Source organism: Pinus tabuliformis, chromosome 9 (assembly GCF_031772625.1).
Source record: "Pinus tabuliformis cultivar Carrire ecotype Pingquan chromosome 9, CPIR1, whole genome shotgun sequence".
In the NCBI taxonomy this organism is placed as follows: Eukaryota; Viridiplantae; Streptophyta; class Pinopsida; order Pinales; family Pinaceae; genus Pinus; species Pinus tabuliformis.
Genome location: NC_142307.1, coordinates 1,019,040,503 through 1,019,056,527, shown reverse-complemented (window position 1 = coordinate 1,019,056,527; position 16,025 = coordinate 1,019,040,503). Strand labels below are relative to the sequence as shown.

The 16,025-nt window shown below is 34.5% G+C and overlaps 1 protein-coding gene across 1 annotated transcript; it reads right to left on the bottom strand.

The window, feature by feature from the left end:
• Nucleotides 1-4,233: 4,233 nt before the first annotated feature.
• LOC149152168 ((R)-mandelonitrile lyase-like) lies at nucleotides 4,234-6,512 on the bottom strand. Its single transcript, XM_089440001.1, has 3 exons — nucleotides 5,728-6,512; nucleotides 4,754-5,624; nucleotides 4,234-4,505 (listed from the first exon to the last, which is right to left on the bottom strand). The coding sequence occupies exons 1-3, from the start codon at nucleotides 6,491-6,493 to the stop codon at nucleotides 4,469-4,471; spliced, it is 1,674 nt and encodes a 557-aa protein (XP_089296127.1). The 5' UTR covers nucleotides 6,494-6,512; the 3' UTR covers nucleotides 4,234-4,468.
• Between the last annotated feature and the right edge of the window lie 9,513 nt (nucleotides 6,513-16,025).

Below are 16,025 nucleotides of genomic sequence, written 5' to 3'. Positions count from 1 at the left end.
AATCTAGTCAATGTGAGAAGTATCATGAAGTAATTGGTTTGATGTCTATTGGAATTTACCAACCATTTAATTTATATGGTTGTGCTAGTAATTATTATAATATGTGTTTCTTCACGGCAACGATGAATTAAATTTTGATTTCCTGGGATCATTATTGAGTTCAATCCTCTTTGAATTGAAGAAATTTGCAATCCAATGTGGCAAGTGGAATTTTTTTTGGGATTTGAAACAGGCCACTTTCATCAATTTTGTCAGTCTTCTTTTGTGAACTCACATTCCATGAAGAAGTGAACAATTACTTAAATTCTATTCTTTTCCTTCCTCAAAAGCTCTACAGGTCTTTCACTTAAGCAAAAGGAGAACCTCTATTACCTAGTGTGGAGGTTGTGTAGTTGATTATACTAGAGATAAGAGTATGTAATGTTACTTTTAGTGAAGTTTAGGCCATGAGCATATGATAAAAGAACTTCAGTGAACAAGAGGAGTAAGTGTGCCATGTACCAACAAGTGGTTGGGAATAATTTCATCTTTTTGTTGTTGATGGTGGTTGTGACAATTATCCTTTTGCATCTCTCATAAAAATGGTTATTAATAAGCACCCAATGATAGTATTATTTCCCCTCCATCTTGCATTTCATTTCATTTCAAAAAATCGGCCTCACAGAGTTTGAAATTTTGTGTGGCATGTCGAGTTGGATAGTTTTGGTGGCATGGCAAGTTTGAATGCTTGGGTGTGGAGGTGGCACTGAATGCTTGTAGGTGGGAATCTAATCCACCATCTATATTAAGTACACTATCTTAGAAATAATGCTTCCATGGCTTCACTGCTGAGTTTAGAATTAGTTTGGAATTTTGTTGATAGAATATCTCAACATCCTTGTCTATGTTTGGTATCAATTGGATCTCAATCCAAATATATATATATATATGTGTGTGTGTGTGTGTGTGTGTACCACATTTGTGAATGAAAAAAAAATATTATGTATGAAAATTGGTTTTCATTCTTGGTATCAGAGACCATATGGGCCTAACTCCCTCAAAGGGAGGGCCTAGGAAGATGAAAGAAATATGAGAATTTATTATCTATAAATAAATAGATTAGTTAGCATGTGATAGTGTTTAAATAGGTTAGTTAGTGTGTGAGAGTGTTTATTTCCTGATCGTTGCAGTGTTGAATATGACATTTTTTTGTGTGTGTTTGGTTGGGCGTGATTACAGGGAGAAGCCAAACTGTAGCAAGAGTCACTGTGTGAGTATGTAGCATGAACCTACGTATGTGATATTATCACCAGCAAGGGATGCGCAAAGTGGTACCATAGATGGACTAATCAAAACACAAAATTAGAGGCCAAAGTTGTTTTTCCATGCAAGGAGAGTCGTCGTTCGTGGTTATTACGATACTGCCTCCATCTATAAGAAGCCTCAGTCTATAACAAGGTTGCCCCTAGAAAGCCACAATGCCACAAGCACTCTCAAAACTCTTATAGGCCATATGCTGGATTAAAGAGTGAGAGCCACAACAAACAAACCAGAGGGCCATGGTGCCACCCTTGTCCCTATTTATCTGGTATTCCTAGAGGCAGGGTTTTTTTGAGCAATTTTCATACCATTTGTAGTTGTGTAGTGTGCAACAGTTGTGTGTGGAACATCATCATCTCTCAAAACCATAGTGCTACAAATTTGAATCATTTTATGCCTTAGAACATGATCTTCCGCTAGTGCGATTTGTAGCTTCCAAACGTGGTTTCTCTCTCTCATTCTTTGGTTGATCTGCTCATGGGATCTATGCTCAAATTCCTTTCAGATCACGGGTCTCCCTTCATGGCCAACATCTAGAAAGTGGTTACATAATGTTTGAAGAAATTGAAGATTCATAGAAAACAAAAGGCAGAATATACATACATAAGTTATTATGAAACTATTGACGATGGGAACGAGTTACGAGTCATTTGTACACCCCATAATTGCAAATCAACGACAAAATGTAAGTTTATTTTATTACTACATTTATTTCTCAAGTTCCCTTTTTATACAAAATATGTCGTTGCGTGTCTCATCTCAGGTCAGTTTCACGACAATTTTCTTCACTGAATCTCTGATGAGCACAGAAGATTCAAAAGGACGGGAATGAATATGGAGACCTATGTCTTCAATGAGAATAGGAAACCTCATGATGAAACGACATGTTTGAAGACTATTGGCGTGGTCGTTTGGTTGGTGAGGTGATTTAATAATTCTTTGCAATTTGCTGTGTAAAGAGTTGAAGGAGGTTGTGTGCTTAACATCGTAATTGATTTTGTTGTAAGCTTTGTGTAGTTTTTTTTTTTTTTTGTTGTAAGCTTTGTGTAGTTTTATTTTTTTCATCATGCTTGTAAAAATTGTAAAACAATTTTGCATAATTCAAATTATGGAACAATTTTGCATAATTCAAATTAGTGGTTCTTGATGTACTTCGGTGCCAAGAGCACATATCACTAATTTAATTATGTGATTATGTATATGCTTATGGGTCTTGGTGTGTTTTGGGCTTCAAGAACATTGTTTACAGGTTATCCATGTGTGTGTAAATTTGTGTACATTAAAATAGCCAGTTGTATGTTGGATAAGCTCAGTGTGTAGACAACTTAGCTATATAATTGGAAATATGCATTTTGATGCATACTACTAGGATGGAAGCATGTCCATATAGATATTATGTATCTAGGCTATTCTTTGGGGTCTTAGCTATATAATTGGAAATATGCATTTTGATGCATACTACTAGGATGGAAGCATGTCCATATAGATATTATGTATCTAGGCTATTCTTTGGGGTAGTCAAGAAGCGTCAATTGTACAAAATTCGTGAATGATGATCAGAGGCAATTATGTCTGAAATGGAGGTTAAGTGACAACTCATAATGTGGTGGTCCAGAAAGAGCGTTGTTTCCGAGATTCTAGAATAGATATGAGTGTTGATGAAGAAGAGTGAGACAAAAATTTCTTGTTGTTGCTTTCAATGTTTGCCAATGCTTCCATGCTGAGTTTAGAATTAGTTTGGAATATTGTTGAGAGAATATCTCAACCTCCTTGTCTATATTTGATATCTGTTGGATCTCAATCTAATTATATATGATATATGTGTATCATATTTGTGAATAAAAAAACAATATTATGTGTGTAAAAGAAAACTATAAAATACCATGCATGTCAATGATCCTCTAACACCCTGAATCTATGGTGCACAATAGCCTGTGGGTTGTATCTGGTGCTGGCGTTAACTCTGACAAATGGGGCTCCCAGCGGAGAACTCTCAGTCGATACCATTTAATTTTCTGTTAGACGAAGAAGAGGATAAATAGGGGCCCACCTACCCACCTAGGATAAAGAAGAAAAGGTGAATAGGGGCCCACCTACCCACCTAGGATAAAGAGGAAAGGGTGTATAAGATGTCAGGAATTTTGGTTTCGGTGATGGGAATGAACGTTGTTATTTCAATATAATGTGTTGTTATGACCTAACTGCTTCAGCATTATCAAAACCCCTATCCCTAATCCTGTAGATCGTTTTCATGAAATTTTAAATACAATCCTTTAGTGGAGTTTTTCCCATTCAATCATCATCATCAAGCTGCCTCTTGCTAGTTACTTTTTGTCGTTTTTGTCTTATTGAAATCCAAACTTGGTAAATCCTTTTTATCTTTTCCTCCAACCACATGTCAATTTGTTTTAACATATTTATAACCTTCTCATATCAAACAAGTTTACTTTCTCTTATTTAGACTGCAGTATGTACGGTCTAAAAATGTTTTTGTTTTGTTTTAACATATTTATAATTTTCTCATATCAAACAAATTTATTTTCTTTTATTTAGAATGAAGTATGTTTTAAAAATGTTTTTGGTTGGTTAAGAGTTTGTTTTTCAGGGATGTAAGAAAACAGGGACAAGACTTAAAAAGTTTAGGCAGTTGTGAAAACCTAGGTCTTACAAATCACCAAAAATCATTCTAAATAGAATAATTTTCCTTAAATAATAATGATTAATTTAACTTACTTTTATAAATAACCCCAAAAATAATTATTCTCATTGTTAATTTTACAACTAAATTTAAATAATTTTTCCTACTATATTTAAAAATAAAAAATCAATAATTTTTTTAACATCAAGAACAAATATAATTTTTTTATAAATAATACAAAGCCAACCATCTTTGATCTGCAACGGATCATATTATCTCCTGCTCAAGTCCATTAATATTACATACATGTGACACGCCAATACATATGGGTTAATTTGTTTCTTTTACATATTGATACTAATTTTTTTTGTTGTCGTCTAACATTAAAAGCAAATGTAAAATTTTATCAACTAATAGAAAACCAACATCCTTTAACCTGCAACAGATCCCGTTCGATCATGCTAGACGCAGTATTGTAAACAACAGCATTAATATCACATGTTATACAGTACACTGCAAATGCTTCTTCCTTCAGAATCTTTCTCCTAGCATCTTCATTCCCATATACCTGCACGCATACCAGTATATAACAACATTACGGTTACCCTTTGTTTATTCAAAACACTGCAAAACAGACTAAAATATTAAGATTATTATAAATGTAACAGTTACCTACAAAACAGACTAAAATATTAAGATTATTATAAATGTAACAGTTACCTACAAAACAGACTAAAATATTGAGATTATTATAAATGTAACAGTTACCTACAAAACAGACTAAAATATTAAGATTATTATAAATGTAACAGTTACCTGCCAAGCATCATAGTGGTGGCCTGTGGATTGGTTCCAGGACCGTCTTTAAATGTTGAGCCATCCACAACCCTCAGACCCTCAACTCCCTTCACCTGATATTTGTGGTTAACCACAGACCCAACATGACATCCTCCATGGAAATGCCACATTGTGCTCACAGTATCACGGCAGAACTGAATCATGGCTGCATCGTCCGACGTGTTCTTTGGCAACGCTGGCCCGATGAAGTGAAATCCATTAGAGGACTCACTACCTGTTGCATAAGCAAATTTCTTCAGAGACCGTGTTTTGAGGACTTTAGCGATCATCCTCGCGCCATTCACGCATCTTTCCAGGTCCAGAGGGTGGGAATAATAGTTGTATCGAACAGACGGATTGTCTCGAGGATCCGTGCTACGTAGCCGAAGCTCTCCCCTCGACAATGGAAAAGCCAGCTTCTCAAATATGCTTCCACTATATACATTCTTGGGCTGTGAAGATGCGCTTCCATTTGCACTGGAAGCCGTCTGGATGAAACTGCTGGACTCGAGGTAAATTTGAGAGCCTTTAAGAATACCCGCTACCTGTATGCTGGAGAATTCCAGGGGTGTGGGGGATTGCAAGGTTACGGTTGCACGGGGGCTGTCTTGAACCCCTTGGCCTACTGAAGGCAAATTTAAGACAAGAGGAATATTGAATTGCTCGAGATGTTGAGATGGGCCAATTCCGCTCAACATCAGCACCTGGGGGCTGCCTATGGATCCCGCAGACACGATTACCTCGCTGGAACGTGATGATCCTTTAAGAAAAGCTTGATAAAACCGACCATGGGCGTCCATGAATTCTACTCCATTGGCCTTCGGCTTCATAGAGGAGCTACCCTTCTTTCCTGCAAGTTTTCATATTGAAAGTACTGAATCTAAATTTAGACATCCGGAGATAAATCTGAATGTTGTGAAATGGCATTCGTGTATGATAAATTAATTAATTACCTGGAGATGTAGAGTTATTGAAGAGAATCCTGCTGACGGTAGCATTGAGAAGGACTACGATATTGTTGGGGTTGGCAGACTTGAGAAGGTCTGCTGCTGTGTGTCTCTTGCCATTGTTGTCAAAGATGGAGGCGCTGATCTTGGTTCCCTCCACATGATCCAACGTATATCCATTATCCGGAACAACTCCTGCTTCCAGAAGCCCATTTCTGAAAGCCAATGACCAGCTGGAGAGATCTGGTTGGAAGGCGTTCTGCTTTTCCACCCATTCATATGACTCCTTTACAACTTCTTCATCCCATCCCATATAACGGACGTATTCGGAGCTCGCCCTGCTGTAGAAACCGGCATTTAGAGCGGTTGCACCTCCCAAAACTCTGGCTCTCGCTAAAGTCAGTCCATCCTCCGTAACAAATGACTGTGCTGGGGAAGTGTAATTGTCGGTCTCCCCAAGTAAGTTTCCAAAATACTTGGCATCCTGGATTTCGGGAACTCCGTAAGGAGATCCTCCCCTCTCAATTACCAAAACCGAATACTTGGCGGACAGCGTTGCGGCAAGGGGGCAGCCGGCCGTTCCTCCTCCAACAACAATGTAATCATATTGTTTTGCGGCTGCTCTCTGACAATCCACACTCATGAACACGAACGGATTTGAATTTGAGGGTGGACTGGTTGCATTAGAAGAGGATGACAGCAAATTGCTGCTTAGCAACATCAGCGTTAGAAGCAGCCATGCATGAACATTCAGAACCAACATCGTCTCCATCACAAAGAGTTCAACTCCTACAGGCCTTTCGAAGATGTGGTTCCATTTCAGTCTCTCTCTCAAGATATTTGTAGGCGATTGCCGTGGTGCACTTTCGATATGAAGGCCTGTTTAAGAGCCTAAAGGTTTTACATTTTGGTTTTACTGTTTAGCATAGACGTTTTACTTCTTGGTTTTTCTGGTTCATGATGCTGATGGAGTATGTTATATTTTTTTAAATATAGTGAGAGAATCTATAATGTTAAATTAGTCTGAGCATTAACTACTATTTATTAATGTAATTTATCACTCATCATTTGTATTATTTATTATTATTTGTTAATATAAGTTGATTCATTATTCATCATTTTATTATTGATTATTATTTGTTAATGTAAGTTGACTCATCACTCATTATTCTTATCACTGATTATTATTTGTTAATAGAAATTGACTCATCATTCATCACTTTAATCATTGACTATTATTTGTTAATGCAAATTAACTCAACACTTATCTCTCTTACTTTAGAAAACCTCCTCACTTATAATTACCCTATCTTAATGATAAAAGTGCAAGCTTTCACTCTTCCTAAATACTTTTGAGTCATGACCTACTGACTCAAAAGTCTAACTCTTAACCAACCATACTTCAAACCCTATATATATTATATATAATGTTATAATTATAAATTTTCAACATATAAATAAATTTATCATTATTTATTAAAAAACCGATTATTAAGAAGAAAAAAGATTAAAGGAAAAAACAGCACCACACAGAATGGGTCCGGCATCACATGGGTAACCTGTGGCCATGGCTAGATTCTGACGTCTCAAAACATGTATTTTCACTTTCAAAACGTACAAAATGTCTTTGACAGTTAGGTTTAAATCTACAACATAGAAAATGACAATTTTTTCCAAATTATAATTTTAGATATTTATGTGAACTATTAAAATTATTAAGGAATTTAGACCATAACATTGTTAAGATAGTCTTTGGCAAAATCACATAAACCAATCTTTTGTCGACGCGTTTCGAACCAACCAGTGTGGTTCATCGTAGGACAAGTTGAAGAACCAATTTGGCTTACCTAGATTAAATAGAGCGTGCAGAGACTCCAACAGCTATAATGCTAACGGCTAATTTTACGTAATGGTCAAACAACTCAAATAGTTTAATTAATATTCCTAGAAATAGTTAAAATCGGTAAATAAGGAAATTTATATTATTTCAAATATTAATAATTTAATCTATAATGGTCCATGTATAATCTATATTGAATGACAGAATTCTACAGTTGTGCACAACCAAGGTATTCAAGTGTCATTTTCAGAAGTTTAAAAGGCTCGGATACTTACAATTTCAGGTTTTGTTTTTTACTTAGCCGTAGCCAATTGCTTAATAGATTCTTAAAATACGCAATAAATATTTCACAATTTTTGTATGTCATAAACATAAAAGAAGTGTACATAAAATATTTAACCCTAAAATGAAGTGAGCGAAAATTTTGACCATAGTGATATTTTCATAGACAAATAACCTCACTATGATATTCCAAGCCCAATGGCATCGTTGGACCTCTAAATAAAGTGAGCTTGCGGTGAATCGAATCGAAATCTTAGCCAGGAAAGCATGATGTCAGTGTATTTAAAATCATCCCCGTATAGCATGATGTCAATGTATTTAAAATCAACCTCGTATAGCATGATGTCAGTGTATTTAAAATCAACCTCGTATTTCTTGAAAGTACGTAAAATTTGAGATTGTTTCTAGTAACTTAAACTAACAAGGGTCTGAGGGGTAATAATAATGTTGTAAAAGTCGGGAAGGCGTGAGCGGGAGCGGCTCCAATTAACTTTGAGGAGAAATTAGTTTTTCAATTTGTTTGTGGTAATGGAATTTTAACCAATAATCCAGCAGAGTTTGAGTTTTTAGTATTATGGAAAAGGCTGAACTATTGTTGGCAAGGAAAATTTGAAAACTCATAGTTTGTGGTGACTCATTATGGGTTATTAATTAAGTATTGGTAAAAACTTGGTGACTTTTCTTATTTTGTGAAAGATATCATTACTCATTTCTTAGTGTGAGCCATTGGAGTCTTTCCACGTGTATAAGCATCTAAATGAGAGGGTAGACATGTTGATAAAATAGGGTTCTTCTCTAAGTCAAGGGAAAATAATTATAAATTTGAGAAATTTAGAGTACTATTCTATCTCTTAATTATAGAGAGACCTCGATGGTATGCAATCACTGATAAGGCTATATCATTCAAAATGAATCTATGGTTCCTGGGATTGAGCACCCACCTTAATCATATCAGTCTTATCTCGGCTCAAAATCATAAGTTGACGAGGCCAGTGGCCTAGTTGTCAATCACTCCTCCACCATGAATTTTTAAACTCCATACCTCGTGGCATATCTTTTCTCCCAAATGGCACTTGATCATAAATTATATTTTTCCAATCCAATACAACCATTCGTCCAACCGTTGGCTAGAGTAGGTGGGTCTTTATTTAAGCACACTGAAACATTCCTTAAGAAATCAATTGGAGTTAATGGCGATTCTGGCTTCCCACACTTTTGATAATTTTGGCTCTGCGATGGATTCTAGTCGAGCTCGTGACTCAACGATGAGTTCTATTTGATGGTTCGTTGGGAACCCATTGATAGATGTGAAGTTTTATTCATGCACATAGATTGTTACAAAGGTGGTGAGCTTGATATTGGTTCTCTTTGGACTACCTCGACTATGGCGAAGCACCAAAATATTACAGACTATGGATTTGAGAGTACTGCCATGGATCTTATTTAGGATGTTGCAAAAGATTTTCTTGATGCCCGTCAAAGGCACAGCAACGTGGCTGATATGGCTGATAGGTAACGTTAGCTATTTCAACTATTAATGGAGCCAAAACTCCTTTGCCATCTTAATGATATGAATAACTCTTTGAATGTCTTAAGGAATGAGATTATTGCTCTTATGGTATAAGTTGCTACACTGGAAAATATTATTGTTGGTAGTTCTCAATTTGGCTCGAATGGTACTGGCTCTGGGACAACTCCTACGAAGAAGACTCGACGATGGGGAAGACTACCATGGAAACGGGTGCATCTGTTGGTGGAAAATGGTTACATGTATTCAAATAAAATTTGAAAATTAGAAGAAGAAAAAAGTCATTAAATAATGTAGTTTGTAGTAATGTTTCCATTAAAATTGCTTATGTACAGTGAAATATTATAGAGAGTCTTATAGAGCATGAGTTTACTCCTATAAAAATCTACACAGGAGCGTGCATCTATGCTGGATATTGTAGAGTAGCGTGGAATAACATAGATAGATGGCTTTGGTTCTCTTAATTTCCATTTTTAAGTATTTTTGTAATCATCTGATACAACCAATATCTTGCAACATTTATAAGAAATGTGCACAACAATATGGATGGACATAAAAGGTATGAATATATGAAATTTAATTTTTGGAACAATGTGTTGTTATCTAGTGGCTATAAATTTTCTTGTTGGTATGGCTACTAACTATGAGGGATGCCTTTTGCAACATATGGCATGTTTCTTGTGCTCCTATGCCACATTTCTACAAGTTTTTTTGCAAGGATTTTTTGAATTGTGAGAATGGAAGGATTGAGTATAGGAGTAGAAAAAGAAAATTCTATGAAGCATATGGTGTAAGCTTTTAGACTTTGTTTATGCTTTAGATGCATACTTGGAAATATAGGTTTGAAAAACATAATTGAATGGTAATCAACATTGTCACACCAAATTGAAAGGATCTGAGTATTTATGACTATTTAGCCAATTTTCATTCTAACCAAGGGTGTAGACCATATCTCCATTCACATCAATGAAAAATTTAGAGGAGGCATGCAAATCCCATGGTGCATTATTCCACCATTCATTGTCAGTTCCTTTCTTTCACAAACAAGTATTAATTAAAAAAAACAAACAAGGTAGACAAACTCCCTTGAAGAGAGATTTATTAGATGTTATCCATCTACACAATAGTATCGCATACTTACAGTAACATGATAGGTACATCAAATAACTATAAAAATCAATGACAAATGGATGAGAGGGACACCTAAATGGGTTTACAACACACAATTATATTGGAAAGCAACACTCTTAAGAAGAATACATTGGAGCATTGATGATCTAGAAGAATGCATTGGAATAATGCATTTATCTCATTAACTCTAGAACACTCCCTTAACGGAGAAATGGATTCGATTCAACACCTAACTTGATCTAACATTCCATTGGTTGATGTCTTCATCAATAGGTTTCTTTATAGCACATGATTTGAAGAACCTCTTGGTCAACAAAGTTTATGTCTGGTCCAGCATAGCATTGTCATCATACCCTTAGGATACAAATATTACAAAAATGTTGACATCCATATAAAGGAAAAACCATCCACCAAAATGCATGGTTAAACAACCACTACAACCATTGGTCTAGTAGGGTTTCCTTTTTGTACATGGTTCATTTAACCATTCTCTCATCACATGTCTTCATACATGTACCATTAACCCCTCGTGCATCATCTTTTTCTTCGATTTGCCTTAGCTTACCCATGACCACACTATGGTATTACACCTATGGATTTTTGCGGATAAACCTCAACCATGAAAACTTAAGTGGTTTTTTCCTATGACAGACATTGAATCAAATGGCTTTGTCTAATTAGAAAGCATACACTACACCAATAGTTTTTGGCTTAGCACAAGCCTTATACTACAAAGTGGTTTTTAGATTACTATGAACATTATGGGAGTACAATTTTCCTCATAAATCTTACATTTGACTCAAGTACATACAATTCTCGCACTCCATCCATGGAGATAGTAGGTACATAATAAAATATTATGTCAGGACTAATGTATCAAGTGAAATGTGATACCATAAACTTGCTTACAAATATAATGTGTGTCTCACAACTCTCACAAACTATTAACTTTGATTTTCCATCATCATTTGTTTTCATTTGTTTCCACAAGGCTTCCACATGCACTGCCACCAATTTTTTATTGTCTTCACTAGGGCTTCATCCTTGAACTTTCTTTTGTAACTACATAAAACTTATTATTGATTTCCACATAAAAATTAATCCATTTGACATTCCTACCATTAATCGAAGACACAACTTATTTGATTCCACATCAAGTTAGCATGCGAATACTCCTAAAACTGTTGTATCTATTCAAGTGGTCTATTCCACAACTTGATGTCATATCATGTCTATGCATAAAGGGATACGTGCTACATGATTACATGGGATACCACAATAATGCAAGTAGATATAACTTAACATCGCTTGAAAAACACTTGAGAAGAAAAACATTTACAACTTTGAAAAAAAACTTTTCTGATGCGAGGTACAACCACTCATGCACCCCTTACATAATTCCATAATTTAATCTCAAGTACAACAAATCACCATCACTCATTTGTAGAAATTAATATGTCCAAACATATAAGTCAATCTCATCTCATTTTTACTCACTTCTCTTTTATCTCTTTACTCATACTTGACTTATATTTACCTTTACAAAGTGTTATTTTTTGTTGGGGGGAGGTGTTACCATGAACCATAATAATAATAAAATCCTCATGGCTTAAATAATTCACTAAATAGAATGATGTACATGATTAACTCTTGCTCCTCCTTGATGAAACATGACTTTTGGAGGACCAACTAACTCATGAACTTTGTATGGTATATATTGTTGTATATTGTAAGACTTGATGTTGTACAATCCTTTCAACATTAAAGTAACTTTGTTTCGTTCATGCACTTCTATTCAACCACAATGTACCTGTTATAGCTCGTATTTCACTATGTTTTTAATTGTGAAAAAAGGAAAAATTATATATTTCAAAAAAATAAAAATAAAAAGCATACTTATTAAAGTGTTAGGATTTTCTAAATTAATGGTGGATTAGTATTGAGATTAAGGATAATGTAACATTATGATAAAGTATGTTGGTGGGGCCCTGGTGGAGTTGAAAGAACTGAAGGATTAAATGGTGGGTTTGTTCATATGGTGGAGTTGTTCGCGGTGTCGGGTCCTCCCGATGGTGGAAACACGACATCACAAAGGTTTCAAAGGCTATGTTCCTGAGTACCTTTGCAAAGGAGTCAACGTTAGATTGGAGAAATCAATGACTAAGATCAATTGTGCGATCACTACTACCAGGCCTCGCCCATTACAGTGGATGCGCTCGTAAGTCTGCAGTAACCAAGTGTGACTCAACGGATCAGTTAACATTCCACCACCACATCACCACTATAATATTTTATAGATTATACGTTGATTGTATGATTTCATGGAACTTTAATAAGATTACAATGATATGTACATTTTAATTACATAAAAACTAGTTTCCTAAAACTAATAGTTGTAACAATCTCCTATATGGAAAATATAACACAATCTATTATAAAATGTAGCTATATTGGTGATAAACACATCACCAATTTACATAAACTCAAAATGCATAGTTGTTTTACTATTGAAGTCACTCTGTTGGTTTTTCTACCTGCCTCTCTATCATAGACATTTATAATATGTTAGATGAATTCCTTCATCGTACATAACAAAATGCAAGGATGCACCAAACAGGTGTGTTGTAGATCCATTTCTAAGATCGATCTTAGTGTGTATGTATGTAAAGAATTCTTCATGTACAATTGTTTCATAGATGGTGAAAAAAAAAATCGACACATCTTAATTTCCCATAATTTTATGGCAAAGAAAACAAAATAAATAAAATGGTTACATGTATTCAAATAAAATTTGAAAATTAGAAGAAGGAAAAAGTCATTAAATAATGTAGTTTGTAGCAATTTTTCCATTAAAATTCCTTATGTACAGTGGAATATTATAGAAAGTCTTATAGAGCATGAGTTTCTCCTATAAAAATCTACGTAGGAGTGTGCATCTAGGTGGGTATTGTAGAGTAGAGTGGAATAACACAGATAGATGGCTTTGGTTCTCTTAATTTCCATTTTTCACAATTTTTGTTAGCATCTAATACAACCAACATCTAGCAACATTTATAAGAAATGTGCACTACATTATGGATAGACATAAAATGTATGAATATATGAAATTGTATGTTTGGAACGATGTATTGTTATCTAGTGGCTATAAATTTTCTTGTTGGTATTTAAAGAGAACCAACGATGACTACTAACTATGAGGGATGATTTGCAACATATGCTATGTTTCTTGTGCTCCTATGCCACATTCTAAAAGTCTTTTTGCAAGGAATTTTAGAACTATGAGAATGGAAGGATTGAGTATAGGAGTAGAAAAAGAAAATTATATGAATTATATGGTGTAAGATTTTAAAATTTGTTTATGTTTTAGATGCATACATGGAAATGTAGGTTTGAACAACATGATTGGATGGTAATCAACATTTCCGCACCAAATTGAAAGGATCTGAGTGTTATGACTATTTATCCAATTGTCATTTTAACCAAGGGTGTAGACCTTATTTCCATTCACATAAATGAAAAATTTAGAGGAGGCATGTGAATCCCGTGGTGCATTATTCTAGCATTCATTGTCAGTTCCTTTCTTTCACAAACAAGTATTAATTAAAAAGAAAAAACAACATAGCCAAACTCCCTTGAAGAGAGATTTATTAGATGTTATCCATCTACACAATAGTATCTCATACTTACAATAACATGATAGGTACATCAAATAACTATAAAAATCAATGACAAATGGATGAGAGGGACACATAAATGGGTTTACAACTCACACTTATATTGGAAAACAACACTCATTAGAACAATACATTGGAGCATTCATGATCTAGAAGAATGCATTGGAAAACTAATGCATTGGAATAATGCATTGCTCTCATTAACTCGAGCACACTCCCTTAATGGAGAAATGGATTCACTTCAACACCTAACTTGACTTAACATTCCATTGGTTGATGTATTCATCAATAATTTACTCTATAGCACATGATATGAAGAACCTCTTGGTCTGCAAAGTCTATGTCTGGTCCAACATAGCATTTTTATCATAACCCTAGGATACAAATATTACAAAAATGTTGCCATCCATATACAGGAAAAGCATCCACCAAAATGCATGAGTGAACAACCACTGCAATCATTGGTCTAGTAGGGTGTCCTTTGTGTACATGTTCATTTAACCATTCTCTCATCACATTGTCTTCATATATGTACCATTAAACCCCCATGTATCATAGTTTTCTTCTATTTTCATTAGCTTACGCATGACGACACTATGGTATTGCACCTATGGATTTTTGTGGATAACCCTCAACCATGAAAACTTAAGTGGTTTTTTCCTACCACAAACATTGAATCAAATGGCTTCGGCTAATCGGAAAGAATACACTATACCAATAATTTTTGGCTTAGCACAAGCCTTATACTACAAAGTGGTTTTTAGATTACTATGAACATTATGGGAGTACAATTTTCCTCATAAATCTTATGTTTGACTCAAGTACATAAAATTCTCACACTCCATCCATGGAGATAGTAGGTACATAATAAAATATTATTTTATGACTAATGTATCAAGTAAAATGTGACACGGTAAACTTTCTTACAAATATAATGTGTGTCTCACAAATCTCACAAACTTTTAACTTTGATTTTCCATCATCATTTGTTTTCATTTGTTTCCACAAGACTTCCATATGCACTACCACCAATTTTGTATTGCCTTCACTAGGGCTTCATTCTTGAACTTTCTTTTGTAACTACATAAAACTAATTATTGATTTCCATATAAAAATTAATCCATCTGAAATTCCTACCATTAATCGAAGACACAACTTATAGATTATAAGTTGATTGTATGATTTTCACGGAACTTTAATAAGTTTACAATGATATATACGTTTTAATTACATAAAATCTAGTTTCCTAAAACCAATAGTTGTAACAGTCTCCTATATGGAAAACATAACAAAGCCTATCATAAAATGCAGCTACATTGGTGATAAACATATCACCAATTTACATAAACTCAAAATTCATAGTTGTATTACTATGGAAGTCACTCTGTTGGTTTTTCTACCTACCTCCCTATCATAGACATTTAGAATATGTTAGATGAATTCCTTCATTGTACATTAAAAAATTCAAGGATACCCCAAACAGGTGTGTTGTAGATCCATTTCTAAGATTGATTTTAGTGTGTATGTATGTAAAGAATTCTTCATGTACAATTGTTTCATGGATGGTGAACAAAAACTTTGACACATCTCCATTTTCCATAATTTTATGGCAAAGAAAACAAAAATAAATAAAATGGTTACGTGTATTCAAATAAAATTTGAAAATTAGAAGAAGAAAAAAGTCATTAAATAATGTAGTTTGTAGCAATATTTCCATTAAAATTTCTTATGTACAGTGGAATATTATAGAAAGTCTTGTAAAGCATGAGTTTACTTCTATAAAAATCTACATAGGAGCGTACATCTATGGTGGGTATTGTAAAGTAGCGTGGAATAACAGATATAGATG